The sequence below is a fragment of the Saccostrea cucullata genome, unplaced genomic scaffold (assembly GCF_032062105.1).
Source record: "Saccostrea cucullata isolate Sc308-1 unplaced genomic scaffold, CSIRO_AGI_Scuc_v1 ctg5148, whole genome shotgun sequence".
Taxonomy (NCBI): domain Eukaryota; kingdom Metazoa; phylum Mollusca; class Bivalvia; order Ostreida; family Ostreidae; genus Saccostrea; species Saccostrea cuccullata.
Window position 1 is genome coordinate 172,915 of NW_026923811.1, and position 23,998 is coordinate 196,912.

The following is a 23,998-nucleotide window of genomic DNA, read 5'->3' on the forward strand; positions in this document are numbered from 1 at the left end:
GTCTTATATCAACAACTTAACTTATATGCTTTACTTTATCCAAAAACGGTTTTAAGGAAGGGTGGGGGATAACATCCGTCTTGAAGTAGCAAGTAAAGGTACTTTGATAAAAGAAGACTCTTCTTTTAAATATACGAGTTTTTCTTTTGCATTTAACGGCAATATCACTTTCATCATTCATATTGAAAGTTCAAGTCATTTAAAAAAACAACAAAAGTTTCAATATATTAAAATCTCGAAGCGAGGGTTCGTGTCAAAACCGGAAATGCTATTGATAAAGCATCTAGCCATCTAGATAATGCATAGGTTTATCAAACGGGCTGTTTTATAAATACGTATGAGGTATTTTTTTATATCCACAACTTTTCCACTTATAATAATAAATCATATAAAATAAAAAAAATCCTTTCCGTAGTTTTTTTCTTGTTGCTTGAACCACTAGAGAAGACATGAGAACTTGAATAGAGTTAACATGTCATTTATTGACCAGATAAATGACGAAAGTGAACAAAAGCACATAAATATACAATTACACACACTCTTGTAAATTATAACTGGGCTAGGATAAGGGCCAATAATGAATAGTTTCAACTTAGATTTGATATATTGCGATTTAGTGCTTATCCAGCTGGATGTTTCTCTCATGTCGACGCATGTGCTGAACATAAATAAAACCAGTAAATAATGAGTTGGTTATTTGACTCTTAAGAATGAACGATGAAGTGCCCTGAATGTTTACTGCCAAGGGTGAAAAAACTCCTTCCTACTTAATGTTACGTCAGACTTAAATAAAACATCAGGTACAATGGTTTTTTGGTCATTTAATATTTGAGGAGTTACAGGTGAAGTGCTGTAGTTAGTTTTTCAGTAACATGTTCAAACTCAAACATAATATTATTTTCCTTACTTTACGGTTCAACTTGTTTTCCTGAATTTAATGCTTGGATTTAGTGCACGTACTTATGAAACAAGTGTTAACCTATAGGGTTTAGAACAAATGTTTTATTAGAATATTTTAAGCTTGGAATATATTAATATCTACCAACAAAGCATTATAATAAGCGTATTGACCCTTTAGCTTTTCAATTGTCAAATTTTCTTACTTATGCAGGATTATACCCTCATCACCTGCAATCATTCAGGAATGACTTTAATTCTTGGCCATTTTATCGTGTATAATCTGGTTTATTTCTGTCTACGCTTTTTATAATCCGTTTTTGGTTTGGGTCAGTTTACCCATTATAATCCGCGAATCGGATTATAAAAAAGCGTAAATTGACCCAAACCAGATTATACTCGATAATATGTCCAAGAATTAGAGTAATTCCTTATTATTTAATTTTAAGATAATCAAACAACTTTGGATATAAAATTATGAAGCTTTTTATGAGTTCAAATTTACCGCGCAATAATAAAAGTATATTAAGGGGAGTGATTTGAAGCGAAGGGAAGTAATAACTGATACATAGATCTAGCAGCTATGAGGTTTTTTTTTCATGATATTAGAACGAGTAACTGCTTGGATTAAGAGATACATTTATTAAATATAGAGTTTTCCATAGATTCCGAGGGGATTGCATGGATAAGATGATTAAGCTGGTCGTCAAGGGGGTTTGTCTTCATACCAAACCATATGAAAAATAGTTTGCATTCCTTTTTGGAAATCAACCAATGAGAGGCAAGAATACAAACACAATTAAATTATTAGTTTATATCTCTCAGTTGATTCAAAACTCCAAAGCATGCTCTACGTATGAACAATTTCTATGACTAGATTACGAGATAAGCAAGTGATGAAACAAGCAGTCTCGTTTCAAATCATAATTTTATGAGTCCTATAATCCATACAATGACATTTTCAACAAAAATAAATTTTCATTACGTCAAATGCTGACTAACTTATTTCATGCTTCATAATACATAATTGTTAGGCCATTATCCACAAACTGAATATTTTTCATAGATTTTCCCGTCATTTCCCGATGATTACAAGGAACACTATAATAGTAATTAAATTTGAAACTTTAAAGTAGATAATTTAAAAACTCGAATAATGCAAAAACGGTGGCTGAGCTTATATAAGAATATTAATGTAGGAATACGTTGATTGGAGGGTCGTGCAATGTTGGGTTCAAAGATCAACGGACAGTACTACGTATTGGTGTAGGTGCAAGACAATAGCTAGTAAAAAAGGAACTTGTACACCCGGTACATCGAATACCTTTAAGCATAACCCTAACCCCTGCTTGATTGATTGTAATCTTTATAGTATATTTTCAATATTTGGAATTTCCTTTGTCACTTATCTTATAATACTTCCAATGTATCATTTAAAATATTAGCTCTAATACTACACAAACAATTAAACGAAATTATTTTGAACAAAATTTTTAGGTTTTCAATGTCCTGGAAATACATTTCGAAGAAATACATTTAATGATTTTATATTATGGTTCAATCATATGATTATATGCTAATAATCTCCTTTCAAGAGTCTAATATATATAAAATCCGGAAACTCAGTTCGATGGGAATAAATTGACTGTTTGTCTAATTTCAATTTGTATGAATTTATTTTTTAAAACATTTAGAAATCCCCATATTACAACAAGATAACAACATTCCAATCAAAGCCTTGTCTTGCCCGACTTTGACCTCTCTTTTGTGTTCCTCGGTTGAAGTAATATTTTTTTCTGCATCAGTGGCCGATTTCTTCAATTAATGTTACCCATCGACCAACCTTCGATCATCCTCCAACCATCGGCTGTCAGTTTACTAAGTTGGTCGTACGTCGTTTGACAATAAGGATGTCCAAAATTGCGGCCGACGGTTTAAATCAAAGTGTAGCTCGAAGATTGGGCGACGGTTGGACGATTTGTGAATATTTAAACTTTTAAGGATGCATAACACAAGCAAAATTTTGATGAATGGATTAATATACATTTTTTGAAAGAAAATAACATAAATAATTAATCCGTAAGATGAAAGAAATCTTGAGTATTCCTTGCTGCTTAGCTGTGCACCATTTATCTTTTTTCCTGTGCAATTCTATACAAAATTTTGCACACATTTTCAACATTGAGTTGCAGTTTTAAAAAAATTCTGCCACTTTGCCTGGCAAATATTACTCACGTCACTTATATGAGTATGAAATCTATGAAAATATTGCCTATTTCTAAAAAAAGATATTTTTGTGTCATTTATCCGAGTTATCGGTGTTCCTATGAATTAATGTGACTGCTCCGTGAGTCTCAATACTCATGTCGGCAACAAGACCAAAAAATTCAGTTGCCCGACCATCGGCTTAAATGTGACCTAAGCATAAAGTTCATTACTGCTCACCAAGATATTGAGAGTATTGAGAGCAACAGTATATTTGTGATGTGAATCAGATGTGGATTCTCAAAAATTCCAAAGAACTTTTGGACAATTTGAAATAACAAGAGTTTACCAGAATATTCAGCTTAAAAACACGACTTTTCAACTTTTTACAAAACCATCCCCCACGATAAATAAAAGTCCATGCTTTCTTAGGATATCATTGACAGCTGCGTTTTCAATAAAAATATAAACTTGTAAATTCAATAACCTCGTCATGGGTCATTTGCATTATTATTATTTTTTTTGATACACATTCTGATTGCACACACAAGTACTCTGAAATTGACATGAAAAAGTTGCTCCTCCAGGGCACCTGATCCCACCTCTGATGTTTTGGAGGTCCGTGCTAGCTCTGCTCCTTTTTGTATTGTTTTATGGGCTTTAATATTGAATACCGTTCGTTATCTCCATAATCATCTTGAGTTTCTGATCGATAAAACAGGGTTATCCATCACTTAAAATTTTACTTTGTTGCAGAGTTTACGCAAAGCACTAAAATTTCACGATATTTTCGCGATCAACATCCCAACTGAATCAATATTCTTTATATGTACACAAGAATACATGCACACACTTTAAAAATTCCGTTTTTATTCTTTACACAAATGGTATGGCCGTACATATAGTTAAACAAATACACATGTTCTACATGTATAGAGCATACGCAATTCTGGTCGATACTCTTAAACTATACGTAACATTTCTGAAAGTTAATTAGCTTTGCTTATTAGCCAAATGTCTTGAAAAAATTAATCGAATTACAAAAAAACTTAAGAATTTTAAAATAGTGTTAAGAGTTCCTGGTACTTGTTGCAAATTTTAAGCAATTTATTAGCATCAGTTAAATGGCTTCGATATAATGTTGTGTTTGACTTTCAATGATAACATTATTCAAGAGCCGAGGCTCTATAACCCAAATAGCAGAACATCGTTGGCCCCATCTTACATTATGGTTGTATTATCGCTGTTGGGTTATTATAAGGCCAACGGTGGTCCACGGAATATTGATAGTTGGTTATGTATAATCGGGCCAATGTTGGACTAACCGTTGGTGTTATATCATATAACTATTATCAGGAGAAAATATATTTGTTGGAGAATTGGCAACGACTCTATATAGCATGAATCTGGCTGAGCATCATGGGTAGACAACATCCGGGCTACTTGTAATATCCGCGCCATTTTTAATCTGAAACGAGCGTGATCAGACTGATATCTTAAATATTTGCAACTTCTTTGTAAGTATTTATAATATGTTTGCTTCGACACAGCTTAATTAACATTTACCTGTTAATCAGACACTGGGAAGTACAGAGGTCAGGTGCTGTAGGGTCAACACTGTCGAGCACAAACATGTTGAACATGTTAAAGTTAAAACAAATTTTTTTTTCAGTAATTAAACATAAATTAGGTGTTTTCATTGAAAAGTTCAGTGTACCGAGAAATTTTCTATAGATGCATTTTACTTTGAATAATGATTTATATGGGGTAACATTGAATCAAAATCGGTATGATTATTCGATGTGATGCGTAGAAATTTTTTGCATAAATACCTTCATAACGCAAGCTAATGTTTTAATCACATTATGAAAGAAAAAGACGGCTATTTCTCTTTGAAATTGACAGCTTAAACATATAGTGATATATACTTGTAAATTTAAACGTTTTTTTTACGTGACCTTATACATATTATATAATTTCAAAAGTAAAATAATATTTTCTAGGTGTTCAGACATCTTTAATATTAGCATCTATTAATTTAAAGAATAGATGCACTTATTGTATGAGGAAAACTGTTGCTGCTATTTGAGTTGGGTTAGCTAGAATATAAATTAGATCGGGATCGGGATATCTTAAAAAAAACCTCTTTGCACTGGATACTAAAACGAAAGGTATACGAATTTTGTAGCAGACAGACATTTTAAAAAATAAGCTTTCAATCACCATTGTTTTTAAATAATTTCATAAAATATTATCGACAAATATCTAATTTGATGATTAGTTGCTTGGATGGATTATTCTTTTTCGAAAATAATTTGAGATTGGTTTGGATTGAAATTTTACATGTCGGTATACATGTTGCGTAATTTGTATCAAAACTTGGTTAGTTACGTTTTAGTTTTACAAGCAAACATAGACATATATCAGAATGAGGAATATTTTTCTAATTGTGTTTTTAAAAATTACAAATTGTGCATTAATTAAAAAAGAAAAATAATCCTATATAAGGGGGGGGGGGGGGGGGGGGGGGGGGGTAATAGCAGTAAAACTGTTCAAAACCATTATAATCGGTTTTTATCAATTTTCACAGCCTTTATTCAATTGAACATTCTCAATTTATACAACAAAGGCATTTTAAAAATGCTTTTGCAATAGAAGGCATTAATTTTGATTTGTTCACCAAAAAGGGGGAGGGGGCTCGGAAGCAAAGTTATACCAGTTCCAGCTTTGTTGATTAACAGGAAAAATGCAAATATTGTAAGTTGTAAGGGTTATGCTGAACATAAATCAGGCTATACCTGGTATATTATTATCATGCATTAGGAGCTTAGTTCATATTTGGCTGAAAGATACCCTCCTTATTAAACAACATAATAATTTTATCAACCAACAGGACAAGCGAATGCTTTATTTCAAACTTCATATTCTTCTCAATTTAATTCATTTTAAATGTGTTTATTGCATTTTAACACATAAAAATATATCTATAACCATGATGGATCTCGTACTTCTAATGAATTAAACAAGCAATGGTATTCCAGTTCAACGTAATATTTTCCTTGTACAGAAAAAAATATAAAACATAGGGGTTATTATGTTTCCCAAACGAAGTTGGGGAACATGTTGTTTTTACTCTGTTTCTTATTATTATTATTAAGGTCTTCCGTCTTCAGCGGAAGACCTTATTGTTTTTCTTAGGTTTCTTTTCCACTATTTTTCTTATTAGGTCTTTCCACCTTTCTGTGGAAAGACCTATTGAAATTCTTCTGTTTATTATTCTTTTTTATTAGGTCTTTCCACCTTTCTGTGGAAAGACCTCTTGAAATGCTTCTGTTTATTATTAGGTCTTTCCACCTTTCTGTGGAAAGACCTATTGAAATTCTTCTGTTTATTATTATTATTTTTCCGTTATCAAAAACTGAACCGAAAGACTTATCGAAGAACTTCGCAGTTCATGATACTCGCCATTAAAAGTTATTTCGAAAAAATACCCAACGCATATGACCTATCACCCCTTTCGGAGTTCTCGCCCCTTGCATTCAATTATTTGTTATCGCTACTCCTTCGAAACCGTAAACCGTAGAAATATGAAACCTTCACCAAAGTCTTCGACTCAATGAGAGGACTCTGGAATCTATTCATTGCGAAAGTATTCGGTGACTCCTTCAATGAGTTATTGCCCCTGAAACATTTTGAATTTTACAAATAATTAAAAATTTTTGAAACGAGAAGTGAAAGAGACATGGGACCAACTGCATAAGATTCATTGAGCTTTGAGCTTAAAATTCATGTAAAGGTCAAAGGTCAAGGTCATTCGAAAATTGAGAAATTTAGCTCTTTTTATATCTCTTTTGTCTCTTAACATATACAAACTGTCTTAGCATCATTAATATGTACTCTTAAAACTATATTAAAGATTCAATTCGTATTCCGTAAGATTGACCCTATTAAAAGTTATTGCCCCTTTCGCAAGAAATGCTTGTTATTGCTACTCCTTCGAAACCGTAAACCGTAGAAATATGAAACCTTCACTAAAGTCTTTGACTCAATGAGAGGACTCTGGAATCTTTTCATTGCGAAAGTATTCGGTGACTCCTTCAATGAGTTATTGCCCCTGAAACTTTTTGAATTTTACAAATAATTAAAAATTTTTGAAACGAGAAGTGAAAGAGACATGGGACCAACTGCATAAGATTCATTGACCTTTGAGCTTAAAATTCATGTAAAGGTCAAAGGTCAAGGTCATTCGAAAATTGAGAAATTTAGCTCTTTTTATATCTTTTTTGTCTCTTAACATATACAAACTGTCTTAGCATCATTAATATGTACTCTTAAAACTATATTAAAGATTCAATTCGTATTCCGTAAGATTGACCCTATTAAAAGTTATTGCCCCTTTCGCAAGAAATGCTTGTTATCGCTACTCCTTCGAAACCGTAAACCGTAGAAATATGAAACTTTCACTAAAGTCTTTGACTCAATGAGAGGACTCTGGAATCTATTCATTGCGAAAGTATTCGGTGACTCCTTCAATGAGTTATTGCCCCTGAAACTTTTTGAATTTTACAAATAATTAAAAATTTTTGAAACGAGAAGTGAAAGAGACATGGGACCAACTGCATAAGATTCATTGACCTTTGAGCTTAAAATTCATGTAAAGGTCAAAGGTCAAGGTCATTCAAAAATTGAGAAATTTAGCTCTTTTTATATCTTTTTTGTCTCTTAACATATACAAACTGTCTTAGCATCATTAATGTGTACTCTTAAAACTATATTAAAGATTCAATTCGTATTCCGTAAGATTGACCCTATTAAAAGTTATTGCCCCTTTCGCAAGAAATGCTTGTTATCGCTACTCCTTCGAAACCGTAAACCGTAGAAATATGAAACCTTCACTAAAGTCTTCGACTCAATGAGAGGACTCTGGAATCTATTCATTGCGAAAGTATTCGGTGACCCCTTCAATGAGTTATTGCCCCTGAAAGTCTTTGAATTTAAGCAATAATTAAAAATTTTCAAAATGAGAAAGTGTAGAGACATGAGACCAATTGCATAAGATTCATTGAGCTTTGAGCTTAAAAGTCAGGTAAAGGTGAAAGGTCAAGGTCATTCCAAAATTGAGAAATTAAGCTCTTTTTATATCTTTTTTGTCTCTTAACATATACAAACTGTCTTAGAATCATTAATATGTACTCTTAAAACTGTTTCAAAGATTTCATTCGTGTCCCTTAAGATTGACCCTATTAAAAGTTATTGCCCCTTGTGCAAAAAACATTTTATTTGCTATTGCTCCAAAACCTTAAACCGAAAAGACATGAGAACTTCTCTAATGTCTGATGGGACTTTAGGCAAAACTTTTATGTTCAAGCGCAATAAGTTCTGGTGACTCCTTGAATGAGTTGCTACCCTTTAATGCTTTTGTGCTTACTATTAAACCTTATAACTTTAAAACTATAAGTCATAGAGACATGAGATTAATTACAATGTGACCCTTGACCTTTGACCTTGAATATGATTTGAAGGTCAAAGGTCAAGGTCACCTGAAAAATTCTAAATTTTCATTTTCTTCTTTTAAGCCATTCCTGGTTTCTTTTTTTTATGAAATTTAATTTTAGAGATAAATTATAAATGAAATTGAAATTCAAAAGGTGGAAAGACCTCTTATTGTTCTTTGAACAATAAGTCTCCTAGTTATTATTATTATTATTTTTCCGCTATGGACTTTTGATCCGAAAGACTTATCGAAAAACTTTTGTGTTCATGATACTCGACATCAAAAGTTATTTCGAAAAACAACCCAACGTATATGATCTATGACCCCTTACGGAGTTCTTGCCCCTTTTATGTAAAACCTTGTTATCGCTACTCCTTCGAAACTGTAAACCGTACAAATATGAAACCTTCACTAAAGTCTTCGACTAATTGAGAGGACTCTGGAATCTATTCATTGCGAAAGTATTCGGTGACTCCTTCAATGAGTTATTGCCCCTGAAAGTCTTTGAATTTTAGAAATAATCAAAAATTTTCAAAACGAGAAGGTGTAGAGACATGAGACCAACTGCATAAGATTCATTGAGCTTTGAGCTTAAAATTCATGTAAAGGTCAAAGGTCAAGGTCATTCCAAAATTGAGAAATTAAGCTCTTTTTATATCTTTTTTGTCTCTTAACATATACAAACTGTCTAAGCATCATTAATATGTACTCTTAAAACTATTTTAAAGATTTAATTCGTATTCCGTAAGATTGACCCTATTAAAAGTTATCGCCCTTTTTGCGAAAAACTTTGTTATCGCTACTATTTCAAAACCATAAACCGTACAAATATGAAACCTTTACTAAAGTCTTCGACTAATTGAGAGGATTCTGGAATCTTTTCATTGCGAAAGTCTTCGGTGACTCCTTCAATGAGTTATTGCCCCTGAAAGTCTTTGAATTTTAGAAATAATTAAAAATTTTCAAAACGAGATAGTGTAGAGACATGAGCCAAACTGCATAAAATTCATTGACCATTGAGCTTAAAATTCATGTAAAGGTCAAAGGTCAAGGTCATTCCAAAACTGAGAAATTTAGCTCTTTTTATATATCTTTTGTCTTTCAACATATGCTTAATGTCTATGCATCATTAATATGTACTCTTAAAATTGTGTCAAAGATTTCATTCTTGTCCCTTAAGATTGACCCTATTAAAAGTTATTGCCCCTTGTGCAAAAATTTTTTTCATTGCTATTGCTTCAAAACTGTAAACCGCAAAGACATGAAACCTTCTCTAATGTCTTATGGGACTTTAGGCAAAACTTTTATGTTCAAGTGCAAAAGGATCTGGTGACTCCTTGAATGAGTTACTGCCCTTAAATGCTTTTGTGCTTACTATTAAACATTATAACTTTAAAACTTTAAGTCATAGAGACATGGGGTTAATTACAATGTGACCCTTGACCTTTGACCTTGAACATGACTTGAAGGTCAAAGGTCAAGGTCACCTTAAAAAAAAATTTCATTTTCATTTTTTTTCTTCTTTTAAGCCATTCCTGTTTTCTTTTTTATGAAATTTCATTTTAAATAGATAAATATTAAATGAAATTGAAATTCAAAAGGTGGAAAGACCTCTTATTGTTCTGTGAACAATAAGTCTCCTAGTTATGTTTTTTTATTAGGTCTTTCCACCTTTCTGTGGAAAGACCTATTGATTTTCTTCTGTTTCTTATTATTCCGCTTCTTCTTATTTTTCTTCCGCTGATTTTTTGTTTCGATATTAATCGAAAAGACTTTTTGTTCATCGTAAAGGTCATTAAAAGTTAGGAACAAATTTGACCCAACGCGTATGAACTATGACCACTTTCGAAGTTATTGCCCCTTTCGCAAGAAATGCTTGTTATCGCTACTCCTTCGAAACCGTAAACCATAGAAATATAAAATCTTCACTATTGTCTTCAACTAATTGAGAGGACTCTGGAATCTATTCATTGCGAAAGTATTCGGTGACCCTTTCAATGAGTTATTTCCCCTGAAACTTGTTTAATTTTAGAAAAAATTAAAAATTTTTAAAACGAGAAGTGATAGAGATATGGGACCAACTGCATAAGATTAATTGACCTTTGAGCTTAAAATTCATGTAAAGGTCAAAGGTCAAGGTCATTCCAAAATTGAGAAATTAAGCTCTTTTATATCTATTTTGTCTCTTAACATATACAAATTGTCTTAGCATCATTAATATGTACTCTTAAAATTATTTTAAAGATTCAATTCATATTCCGTAAGATTGACCCTATTCAAAGTTATCGCCCTTTGTGCCGAAAACCTTGTTATTGCTACTACTTCATAACCGTTAACCGTACAAATATGAAACCTTCACTAAAGTCTTCGACTAATTGAGAGGATTCTGGAATCTATTCATTGCTAAAGTCTTCAGTGACTTCTTCAATGAGTTATTGCCCCTGAAAATCTTTGAATTTTACAAATAATTAAAAATTTTCAAAATGAGAAGGTGTAGAGACATGAGACCAACTGCATAAGATTCGTTGACCTTTGAGCTTAAAATTCATGTAAAGGTCAAAGGTCAAGGTCATTCCAAAATTGAGAAATTAAGCTCTTTTTATATCTTTTTTATCTCTTAACTTATACAAATTGTCTTAGCATCATTAATATGTACTCTTTAAACTATTTTAAAGATTCAATTCGTATTCCATAAGATTGATCCTATTGAAAGTTATCACCCTTTTTGCGGAAAACCTTGCTATCTTTACTACTTCGTAACCGTACACCGTACTAATATGAAACCTTCACTAAAGTCTTTGCCTAATTGAGAGGATTCTGGAATGTATTCATTGCGAAAGTCTTCAGTGACTCCTTCAATGAGTTATTGCCCCTGAAAGTCTTTGAATTTTAGAAATAATTAAAAATTTTCAAAACAAGATGGTGTAGAGACATAAACCCAACTGCATAGGAATTCATTGACCTTTGAGTTTAAAATTCATGTAAAGGTCAAAGGTCAAGGTCATTCCAAAACTGAGAAATTTAGCTCTTTTTATATATCTTTTGTCTTTCAACATATGCTGAATGTCTATTCATCATTAATATGTACTCTTAAAACTGTGTCAAAGATTTCATTATTGTCCCTTAAGATTGACCCTATTAAAAGTTATTGCCTCTTGTGCGAAAAACATTTTTATTGCTATTGCTCCAAAACTGTAATCCGCAAAGACATGAAACCTTCTCTAATGTCTTAAGGAACTTTAGGCAAAACTTTTATGTTCAAGTGCAAAAGGATCTGGTGACTCCTTGAATGAGTTACTGCTCTTAAATGCTTTTGTGCTTACTATTAAACCTTATAACTTAAAAACTATAAGTCATAGAGACATGGGGTTAATTACAATGTGACCCTTGACCTTTGACCTTGAATATGATCTGAAGGTCAAAGGTCAAGGTCACCTAAAAAAATTTTCATTTTCATTTTTTTCTTTTAAGCCATTCCTGGTTTCTTTTTTATGAAATTTAATTTTAAATAGATAAATATTAAATGAAATTGAAATTCAAAAGGTGGAAAGACCTCTTATTGTTCTGTGAACAATAAGTCTCCTAGTTATTTTTCCGCCGCATGTTTTTTTGTTGGAAGATTTATCGAAAAGATTTATAGTCCATAAGAATGTACTCTTTAAATGATTATTGCAGTTCACCCTGCGTAAATGAACCTTGACCCCTTTCGAAGTTATTGCCCCTTTCGCAAGAAATGCTTGTTATCGCTACTCCTCTGAAACCGTAAACCGTAGAGGTATGAAACCTTCACAAATGTCTTTGACTAATTAAGGGGACTCTTCAATCTATTCATTGCGAAAGCATTCGGTGCTCCCTTCAATGAGTTATTGCCCCTGAAACTTTTTGAATTTAACAAATAATTAAAAATTTTGAAAACAATAAGTTGTAGAGACATGGGACTAACTGCATATGATTCATTGACCTTTGACCTTCAAATTCATGTAAAGGTCAAAGGTCAAGGTCATTCCAAAAATGAGAAATTAAGGTCTTTTCATATCTCTTTTGTCTTTTAACATATACTTATTGTCTATGCATCATTAATATGTACTCTTAAAATTATTTCAAAGATTTCACTCTTGTACCCTAATATTAACCCTTTTAAAAGTTATTGCCCCTTGTGCGAAAAACCTTGTTATCGCTACTTCTCCGAAACCATAGACTGTAGAGACACCAAACCTTCACTAATATCTTAAGGGTCTTTAGGCCTTACTTCACTGTATAAGTGCAAATGGATCTGATGACCCCTTATATGAGTTATTGCCCTTTAAGTTCTTTGTACTTACTATTAAACCTTATAACTTGAAAAATATAAGTCATAGAAGCATGGGGTCAACTGCATTGTGATCCTTGACCTTTGACCTTGAATATTTTTTCAAGGTCAAAGGTCAAGGTCATTCTTCTTTTTTTTTTTTAAATTTTCAATTTTTCTATGCTTTAAGAGAGTTCTGGTTTCTTTTTCATGGAATTTAATTTTTAGGAGTCAGGTTTAAAACAAATTTAAAATTCAAAGAAGGTGGAAAGACCTCTTATTGTTCTGTGAACAATAAGTCTCCTAGTTATTATTTTTTTTCTTACCGATTTTGTGCACGCGAGTTCTCGGAAACGGCTGGATGGATTTTCATGAAACTTTCAGGTCTGATAGAACATTAAAAAATCTAGAAATAAATTTTTTTATTTTGATGACGTCACTTCCGGTTCGGAGATTTTCGCGATTTTGTCATTTTTAGAGGGTCACTTTGTCCGGCAATGTTCTCAAAAACCGTTGAAGATAGAAGTATGAAATTTTCAGTGATGATAGAGCAACCTTTGGAAAAGTGAATTGAGTATATTACAACTTCCGGAAATACGAAGCGCTGACGCTCGCTATGGCGCGAAAATTGTCCTATGAAGAATTTCAAAAATTTTGACACCTTTTCAAAGATAACTTTTTACCTAGAAATATTTTGTTAAGACATGTAGAACAAAAGAAGTGTAGAATTACAAGATCTTTCAAATGACATCTCGAAAAAAGGGCTGGCCCCTAACATTAAGGGCCTAGAGGGGCCAAAAGTATTTTCTTTATATCTCAAAAAGAATTAAGAATTTGTAATACGTCAAAGAAGCAAAGTTGTTCAAAATATCAAGCTTTATCTAAAAGCGTCGTCAAAAAACGTCCGTCGACGTCACTTCCGGTCAAACCGGAAGTAGTCAAAAATTGCATATTTTTGCTGTTCTTGACAGGTTTTTGGATATCATATGTCAATGGAAGCTTAAATCTTAATTTTCCGTCCGTCGACTTCGCTTCCAGTCAAACCGGAAGTAGCCAGAAATGGCTTAATTTTGCAATAATTAAGTTAGATTTAGAGGATTAAACCATTTTTTGACTTCATTACTCTTTATTTTTTAAAATGAAAGTTACTTCCGGTAGAACAGGACGGAAGACCTACTCGTTGCTTTGCAACGAGCTCGGCTCTAGTTATTATTATTTTTCTTCTTCCTGGGAAAATTTTGTCCACGAATGATCTTGTAAACTACACATCCCACTAAGGTAAAATGTTTTTAGGGTCAGTAGACATGTTATGCAGATTTGCCGAACGAAGGTCATTTTGCTCGCACGTACTTGCAAGAGCGCGCACGTGCAACACGTGATATGACCAATATAATTGATATTGCTGTAACTTTTCTTTTTTTGGATGATTTTTTTTGAAACTCATAATGTAAGGATACATTAGTAGTATTGACAAGATGGCATGGTCAAAATAGCAAGATCTCACGCGCATGCACGTGCGCTTCGCTCTGATTGGCTGAAACTAAAGTCTCAATATCTTTCTTGTTTCTTGTCATAATCTTTTGAAATTTTGAACATAGTCCTACATTATGAAGATCTACTGGATGATATATAAAAATTTTCATGAAAGCATGCGCATGCGCGCGTGCTGCAATCTGATTGGCTGAAACTTTAAATGGCTATATCTCCTTTGTTTTTTGACGAAATGCTTTGAAATTTAAAACATAGTCATGCATTAGGATATCCTAAAATACGATATAGGAAAAAATTCATAAAACCACGCGCATGCACGTGTGCTGGGTCTGATTGGCTGAAACTTTATATGGCTATATCTCCTTTGTTTTTTGACGCAATGTTTGGAATTTTAAAATATAGTCATTCATATAGATATCCTTCAATCCGATAGAGATTAAAATTAATGAAATCACGCGCATGTATGTGTGCTGCAATCTGATTGGCTGAAACTTCAAATGGCTATAACTCCCTTGTTTTTCCACCAAACAGGATGGGATTTAGAACATAGATAAATATAAGGGACTCCTACAAGAAGGTGTAGTCATTATGCACGTGCTTGCACGTGCGTGCACGTACAATGACTAAAATTAAAAATACACTCGAATGAGTGTATTTTTTTTTTTATACTTTTGGATTAAATGCTTTGATATTAAGTATATTAAAATTTTAGATGGTGTAGACAAGATAATATGGTCGTTACGCACATGAACACGCGTGCAATGCCTATTTTTAACTATATTTTGTATTTTTCTGGGAAGACCTTGATTAAGTCTAAATTCCATAAAGTATTTTTTATTTAATAGAGATTACAGGGAATATGGCACCAAAAGGAAGTTGGGGAGCGTTTGGGGAACATCTGTAACGGTCCCCGTTACAATTAGCACTAGTTCTCGAATGAATTATATTAATCTCTCCAAGCAATTTTCTGACCCTGTAACGCAACCGCAAAATATTACCTATTTCTATAGTAGGTCTAAAGAAAAAAAAAAGAATCCTCCTGATATGAATGTCACAGAATAACGGTCTTATTTGTTGAAAAAAAGACATACCTGGTTCGTTCTCATTTTATATATTTATTTGTTATGGAAAAATGGAAAGAAAACCAATATTAATATAAAACGGCAAACAAAAACAAACACAAAACATAAAAACATAAAACATAAACGAAAACAATAATGGTAGGCAAGATAATGATACAGCTGACAGAAGATCGTTATTACATAATTCTAGCAAGTAAATGAAATACAAGACCAATATACATTTTACCATGCATTCAGTATTAAAGTTGTCAATTAATATAACAAATATCTATTGAATCGATCTGAAGTCAAGCATTAAAATCAATCTGATTCTATTAAGAAAGAAAATCTTGGGATGAGGAATTTTTACTTTATATAGTGCAAGAGTAATCAAAACCATATATGCATGCATAAAATTAGTACAGTGCAATTTATTGGTCCATGATTGGAAATCTTGTTGTATTTGATTGATTATGCTCCTCGATCAGAATACAATAAGTAAAAGTATGCATAACATTTATCTAGTAATAATACAATTTAATTACAACTTTGGCATGAACACCTATAATCTAATTATCAATAAAATACAATAGTACGACATGATCTAACTGCAACAAGAGACCAGGAATGTAAATTCCGAATTTGAACCCCTTTTCGTCTATTTAAAAAGTAGAGACTCGTTTCATTGGTGATAGTTTTCAACCAAGAATGTTTATAATGCTTGATTTATAGCCATCATCAATATGTTTAAAACCATGCATGGGGACCACTTGATGGTGTTAAAGTTAAAAAATTTACAACAATTCGTCATTTGATAAGAATAACGAGAAACTGATAATTGTTAATTATTTTTTTTATTATGAAGTATTGCACTTTTTAAGATGAATCCAATCAAGAAATCAAAAAGTTGCCTGACATCATATGGATAAAAGAAGTGCTTGGTTATATTATAGTATGTGGGCTGAACTTGCAACCGACTTATCTATAGTGTACATTGATGAATGTTTCTACATTTATTAAAACAGGATTATGACGAAACCCTTTGTTTGAGTTGTCCATTTTATAGCTAAATGTTGAACTAACTCTCCCAATATTCCATTAAGTCACACCCGTAAGTGTCCATTCTTTTCGGAAAACTGTCCATAATTTTTACGAATGGACAATTTCCAAAATGAATGGAGAATTAAAGCAAACAGAATGGAGAGTTACAGGTAGACCTCGGCATGTGCAAAAGAGGGAAACAAATACAAATACATTAAGTACGATTTAATGGACATGTAAATAACAAACTTGGATATTGAAGTTAATCCAGAACATAGTGTCTGTATCGGTTCTGTCCGATTTTACAAATTTAAATCCATAAATAATACACATTTGTTAAATGCTCTAAATATATTTTTTTCACAAAACTTGAATTAAAATAACACAATTTCACAATCATTAGATTAAATGTTTGGAAGCATCATTTCCTCGGAGAGAATCCATTTTAAGCTTGAAGTATGCTTTTATTAAAACTATGACACCATGAAAATACACTGCTGTAGTGAATATTTCGGTAGAAAATAATTAAAATTGAAACATATAAGATCGATTTGAAATACATTTTCAGGTCGAAGTTTGGCTCATAGCTATCCAACACTCAGAACACAATTTGCATTTCACCATTACACGACTGCAATTAATATATATCCCCAAAAAATAGATTCAAAAAAAAAAAGTTTGAAATATCTCTACATGTTTTGTCGTCAACGAAGTTTTAAGGGGATCAAAGTTTGGAGAATATTTTCTTTACGCTAACAATTGTCTGTTTGCAGGTAAAAATATCAATAGATTTGTGCATCTTTTGGTTTCAATTTGATTTCTATTCTTTCATATTTTCTCTGCAGCGGAGGGAAACATGTTTGCCTTTACAACGCAAAATATAAACTGATTTTAAGAAGTTGCATTACGATATAAATAAAACACAAACTTCCCCTGAAATTCACCTGTAACTGACCAGTCTTAAGATAAAAACCTTTTGTTATTCTCATCTGGAAACACAATGGCTATTGAACAAATTGATGTACTCCCAAAGCTTACCTGTATCTGTCCATTCTGTAAACATTGAATTAGTTGTATGTTTGCTACCTGTTTTGCACATTTGAAAAAAACTATTCTCAGAACAAAGAGAACTATGTTTTTAGTTGGACAAAGGCGTCAATCTGTCCTTTCAGTGAGAGAAATAACTAATCTCGGGCATCGATTAGTTCTTTCTCTCACAGATTGGACAGTTTTTGGTCTTTCTCGTTTACTTAAACGTACTAATTTATCCCTACATTTAAACTTTAAAACATATAGTTTGAAAAAGGATTCTAAAGTTAGATATTGGATCAAATTTCTTCAATTCCGATAGTATTGCGTCATGTATATACTATTTTTCTCCCATTGAAAACATACGATTTCTCTGTTTTTCTTTATTAAACAAGTTTTTTACAACTTATGAAAAAAATGAACTAATTAATATATTTTAATTTATATCAAATTGACCTTCAGGTTACTTTGTGTATAATATCATTTAGAATTAACAGATTCTATCAGAAAGATGAAAAAATTTATTTTATATAGAAATATTGAACCTTTTAATTGAAGATGCATTCGAACAGGGTGTTAGAAAAGTACTTTTATCCATCTTCAAAGAATTACACAAACGAAGAAAAACAACTTTTTTGAACTAAACAATGATTTCTTCTATTGATTTTTACTGTTTGTTTAATGGTTTATAGTAAATTTTTGAGATCATCAATGTCGAAAAAATACCTTTCGACGAAATAGGTTCAATTCATGTAATTCTGTAATCTAATGCAAAGAGTTCAATTTTTACAATGTTGGTAAACAGAGATGTAAATAAACTTATATTTGTAAAATAGACATTTCAATAAATCAATGAACAAATATACTTTCAGATTTCTACGTAGCAACCAGATAACCACCATTCCAGAAAATGCCTTTAAAGGATTGCCAAATTTACAGACACTGTAAGTTTTTGATCAATTTTTTCATATGTCAGATTGAAAGAAATTTAATTTATTAGCAAATTCCGAAATTTAATGTATTAGAAAATTTGCTTACAACATTTAAAAAAAAATGTGGAAATTCAGTGGAGTGAGTAAAAGACAATAGATGTTGTCTCTGCATGTCGACACATGTACTGAACACAAAGAAAACCAGTAGATAATGAGTTGGTTATTTGACTCTATAGAATTCATGATGAAGGGCCCTGAATGTTTACTGCCAAGGGTGAAAGAAATTACTTCCTTCCAATTGTTTCATTTGACTAAAATACAAAACATCATGTACAATGTTTTATTGGGATTTTTTTATATTTGAGGAGTGACAAGTGAAGTTCTGTAGTAAGTCTTTTCATTAATAAGTTCAAACTCAAACAAGGATAAAAGTATTTTCCACACATTACTGCTCAAATTGTTTTTTTTTCTTAACGTATTGCTTGGATTTAGTACACGTACTTTTAAAACAAGTGTAACTTATAGGGCTTAGAACAAGTGTTTTATTTAAACATTTTTAACCTGGAATATATTTGCTGTTCGTTATATCCATACCCTTCATTCATTTAATAAGGATATGGAGATAAAGAATAGTATTCAATATCAAAGTCCATAATACAATACAAATTAGGTGTAGAGCAAACACAACCCCCCAAAAAGTTAATCGATCTGAAGTCAAGTTTTAAATCAATCTGATATCATAAAGGAAGAAAATCTTGGGATAAGGAATATAGCAGATATCTTACATTATACAGTGCAAAAGTAATTAAAACCATTCATAAAAATTGGTATAGAGCAATTCATTTGTCCATTTCATGATTGTTTACTCATACGTATTGTCATACGTATATTCTGTCATACGTATTTTCAAGTAAAAAACAAAGAGATAGGGGCTCCATGGGGGAAAATCGGCCCCAGCTTAAAAATAAATTTTATTTTTTGGATTATATGTTGTGGATATCTTTTTTTTTTTTAGAAATATTAATTTGTCCGAGAATCCTAATTTAAAAAGATAACTAAAGAATTAATTAATCACCATTTTGTTGACGTAAACGTTAGAAAGTAGCGTCATTACGTAATACACACACAGTTACTCATTACCTTCCTCTGAGGTCATTGAGTTAAACCTACTCACTTATTTTGATAACAGCAATAAAACTTTTTGATAGGTTACAACCGCTAAATTTCTTTTGTCAACGTACCGGTCACGGTAGCCTAGTGGTAGAGCGTTCGCTTCGTGATCGGGAGGCCCGGGTTCAATTCTCGTTTCAGGCGCCGCGACATACCCAAGACGTAAACAAAGGTAGTGACTGTTCCTTCGCCAAGCGCTCGGCACTAAAAGTGAAAGTCATGGGTCTTTCGGATATGACCTTAAAAACGTAGGTCGCGTATCACGGTAGGCGCTGGCACGATAAAGAACCCTCACTGCTCAATGGCCCTGAGTGCCGAGTATAGGTCTAAATTTGAAGCCCTTCACCGGCATACGATGACGTCTCCATATCAGTGAAAAATTCTCAAGAGGGACGTTAAACAATATACAATCAATAAATCAATCTTTTATCAAGGTGTAATGATGATAATCTAATGGTTGTCATAGCAACGACATATGTTCATAAATATGTCTCTGACTGCATTAATAACAGAAAGGTAAAATTTTTAAAAACGATTTTTTTCTATTTTCAAAACGTAGATGTGTTTTGTTGCAAAGAAGAGGTCATCAGTAAATTAATATGAAGAATCCTGTTCAGTATTTAATTTGAGCGCAGATACTTATCCAGTTTTCATTTAGATCGGACTTGTCAAACCGCAAGTGACATTAGGTGCATATAAGACTCTGACTTCACATGACGTTGTTTGCATTGTTGCTTTACCAAACCGAAGCCTGAACAGGGCCGATTTCAATCAGTTTATGACTATTCATTTAATAGGCAAGTTTATTTTTTCCTTTTACTGTTGTCGTTATTCCCGCGTTTGTATTCGAAGCGATGTATTGTGGGTCAAAAATACTGCGGCAAAAATTGCTATGGAATGAATGTGCAGAAGTCCGAATTTTCTCTTCGCATAGGCGTTTTCGTTAGAGCTCGCAGTTATGCAAGTGAGTTAAGGCTACGTATGTAGGTTTTTATGCCAAATAATTAATTTAGACCCAAAATTGCTATACATACCGCAAAGAAAATGGTATGACTTGTTTTCTAATACATTTTTGGTACCCGCAAATATGCGATTGCCAGTACTCATTGTGACGTCATATTATCATGTCATTAGCCTTTACTACAGAGATTTTTAAGAAACATCAACAAAATCGCTTCGGCGCAAGGGCATACCTTACCTTGTTTTACAAAAACAAAATATAAAGAAAAACAGAATATTCCAAAGATTTAAGATAATGCTGCACAAATGTCGACACTGCAATTGTTTAGCTACTATTCGTACAGTTCTAAGTTGAAACAGGGTAAAAATGTACAGTCCAGTGAAAGTTTAGTGAAATTTGTATCGATTGAAGAAGAGCAAAGGATTTGTGCAGCAATTTTATTAATCTTTAATATAATATTCTCCTTAATAATATACATTATTTATCTAAAAGTGAATAGGATATGCCCTTCCGTCGACATTATTTTGTTGAGGTGTTTTATTACCTTGAATAAGAAAGAACAATGACGTCATAATATGACGTCATAATGTACACTTGCATTAATATACTGTGGGTACTACGTACGGATAAGAAAATCAATTTGAACTTTATGTGTACATAAAATACACAATGTATGCAGTTTAATTTGCTAGTTTGCATAGAAAATCCCATATTTAGCTTTAACGTACTTGCGTACAGGCTTCTCTTTGCGACGGTCTTTGCGCCCGCTATTGAAAACATTTTTTTTTTCTAAATGAGTAGTAGTAATAGTAGTAGATTTATTCAGGTAATAAAATCAAAATATGACACAGGGTGGTACAAATATAAATAATGCATAAAATGAAAAATCTAATCACAGTAATAAAATTTCAAAAATAAATATAAAATTCTAAATACAGGTGTCCTTTTCCGAATGTTTAAAATATAAATCAATTTATGACATTTATAATTTTTATGAATAAAAATATATGCATTATAAGGGGAGAGATCTTTTATAATACCGTCAATAAAAAATGGCTTTTGAACTTCATTTAGGATTTTTGTGTATATCAAAAGATGTACATGTCATGTAATTATTTCTTTCGATGGAATTTTAAGGGATATAAGCAACGCATTTGTGTGTGTTTGTATGTGGGCGAATCTGTCCAAATCGGAAGTGATGTAATTTGCATCGGGATCGATGTCCAATGCTGCCTTGATCTATATAATTGCGAGGGGATGTTCAGCCTTAATTCTAGTGTCCGTGTTATTCTTTTGAATTACATACACATGTAATATTATTGTGTGGACTTACTTAACTTTTTTTTATTTTGATAATTCGAAAAATATATTTAAATGGGAATAAGTGATGTCTGCGCTCCTTGTGTATTTTGTAAATATGCACACATTCATGACCTTGAGTAGAATTATTGCAAAGCATAAAATCGGCCGCAAAGAAAATTTAGCATTTCCAAAAGTTTTTCCACAACTTTAAAAGTATCCAAGCAAAGAAAGCACAAGATATCCAACGTTGAAATAGTGATCATTATTATTTCAGACTGTCTCTGAAGCAAAATAATGAATAGTTATAAAAAAACATTTATAAATATAATATAAATGAAATAACGTCTCTTTTCCTCATGTGCATTTTCTAACACAACCACAAATAGATCGACCACTACTGCGGCCTAAACTAGTTCTATAAATTGGACCTCGAAATAAATTGTTTTAAATGTATATTGATTTTTTAAAAATTCATGTTATTAATAAACATATAACTACAATATTTTTGAGTTGATGAAGACCCCCCCCCCTCCCTTCAGACCTAATCATTATATGTATTTCTAGGGATTAAATCCACTATGGGACGTTGAGACTGTTCGGATGAGATCGTATAAATCGGTGTCCCCTGTATTTTGGCACGAAAAAGATCCCTCACTGCTCAATGGCTCTGAGTAAAAGTATTGAACAGGTGCTGATCCAAGGGTCCACTCCATTAAAGAAAAACATTCAACCCAGAAATATCTTGAATTATCTCACTCTTAAAAAAGTTTTTCTTTGTAGTCATTTTTTATACTAGAATTACTAAGCATTTACTTCAAACTTTAAATCAATTGCTTAAATATACGCCAATTACTAAATTCAAATGTTTTACTTGATTTTTGTATTATAAAGAATTGTTTTACCTATATATTGAAAAATTTACCTTTTTTTTTTTTACTTTTGTTTGAAAGTAATAACATTAATTGGTCTTTTGTTACATTTTACTACTATTAACCTACAAGTATTACCAAAATATTTTTATGCGCCTGAATTTATTCGAGGCGCATTTTGTTTTTGTTCTATCTGTCTGTTTGTATGTCTGTTCGTCTGTTTGTATGTCTGTTGTTTTACCCTCGCCATAACTTTTGAACCGTGAGAGAAAGAGATTCAAATTTATTACGCATACTCCACTAATTAACCACTAATTAACCACTTCAAATTAACACTAAGGTCAATGACCTTGTGACCTTGACTGTGACCTATTTGCTAAAAATAGCTTTTTTCCGAATCTTCGCAATAACTCTTGAACCATAGGAGATAGAGACTTTATATTTAGTACATGTTTCACACCTCGAACAAAGGATTTTGCTGCTACCAAATCACTTGGTACACCCCAAGCCCAAGCTTCATGGTTGGTTGACTCTGCCATTGTGTGCATAATTATTGAGCGAATCATTACCAATGATAGGTTACAATCATGGACACTGGGCAAGGTCACCAGACAATGAATAATGGACCTGATGTGCTACAACACTAAAAAAAAACTACATAGTAACATAAATTAATACATGCAGGAAAAAAAATCTCTTTCTGTTCCCCTGTCTTTCTTCCTGAATTATTCAGCTTTAGCCGAAATTAAAACGTGAGAAAATTTGATTAAAATCAAAAGTAAAAGATAAATTTAAGAAATGTCTAGTAATTATTTGAGATTTTCCATTTACCTTGTTACTTTAATCAGAATTATCGCATTGAGTAGTGATATAGAGAACAATAACATTTGACTTACTGTATTCAATTTCTTCTTTAATTCCAATTAAACAGATATGGGCTAATTGGGAAACAGCAAAAAGTCTAAATATGATCTTTTTTGAAGTTCAAATACGTTGGAACCATCCTATATTGCTTAAGTAGTGTACATGTATGTCCAACCGTAAACCTTTCTTTTCCTGTTTTTCGTTTTCTGTGGAATTCTTTGCTTTCAGGAGAAATTTATTAATTTTACCTAAAAAAAAAGTTTAATAATGCCCACAAAAATAAAATGCCCCTGACTTAAATCCATCAAAATGACATGACTATCTTAATTCATACAGAGATTTTTGAATCTATTGATACGAACCTGTATTGTGTTTGAAAACTACTCATTGTAAA

General features: G+C 32.1%; 1 protein-coding gene across 1 annotated transcript in view; it reads left to right on the forward strand.

The window, feature by feature from the left end:
• Positions 1-18,790, forward strand: part of LOC134264939 (leucine-rich repeat-containing protein 3-like) — a 34,258-nt gene extending 15,468 nt beyond the window's left edge. The window contains exon 2 of the mRNA XM_062747185.1: positions 18,379-18,790. Coding sequence (XP_062603169.1) covers positions 18,379-18,454 — 76 coding nt within the window. The 3' untranslated portion in view covers positions 18,455-18,790. The remainder of the gene's footprint in view (positions 1-18,378) is intronic.
• Positions 18,791-23,998: the final 5,208 nt, after the last annotated feature.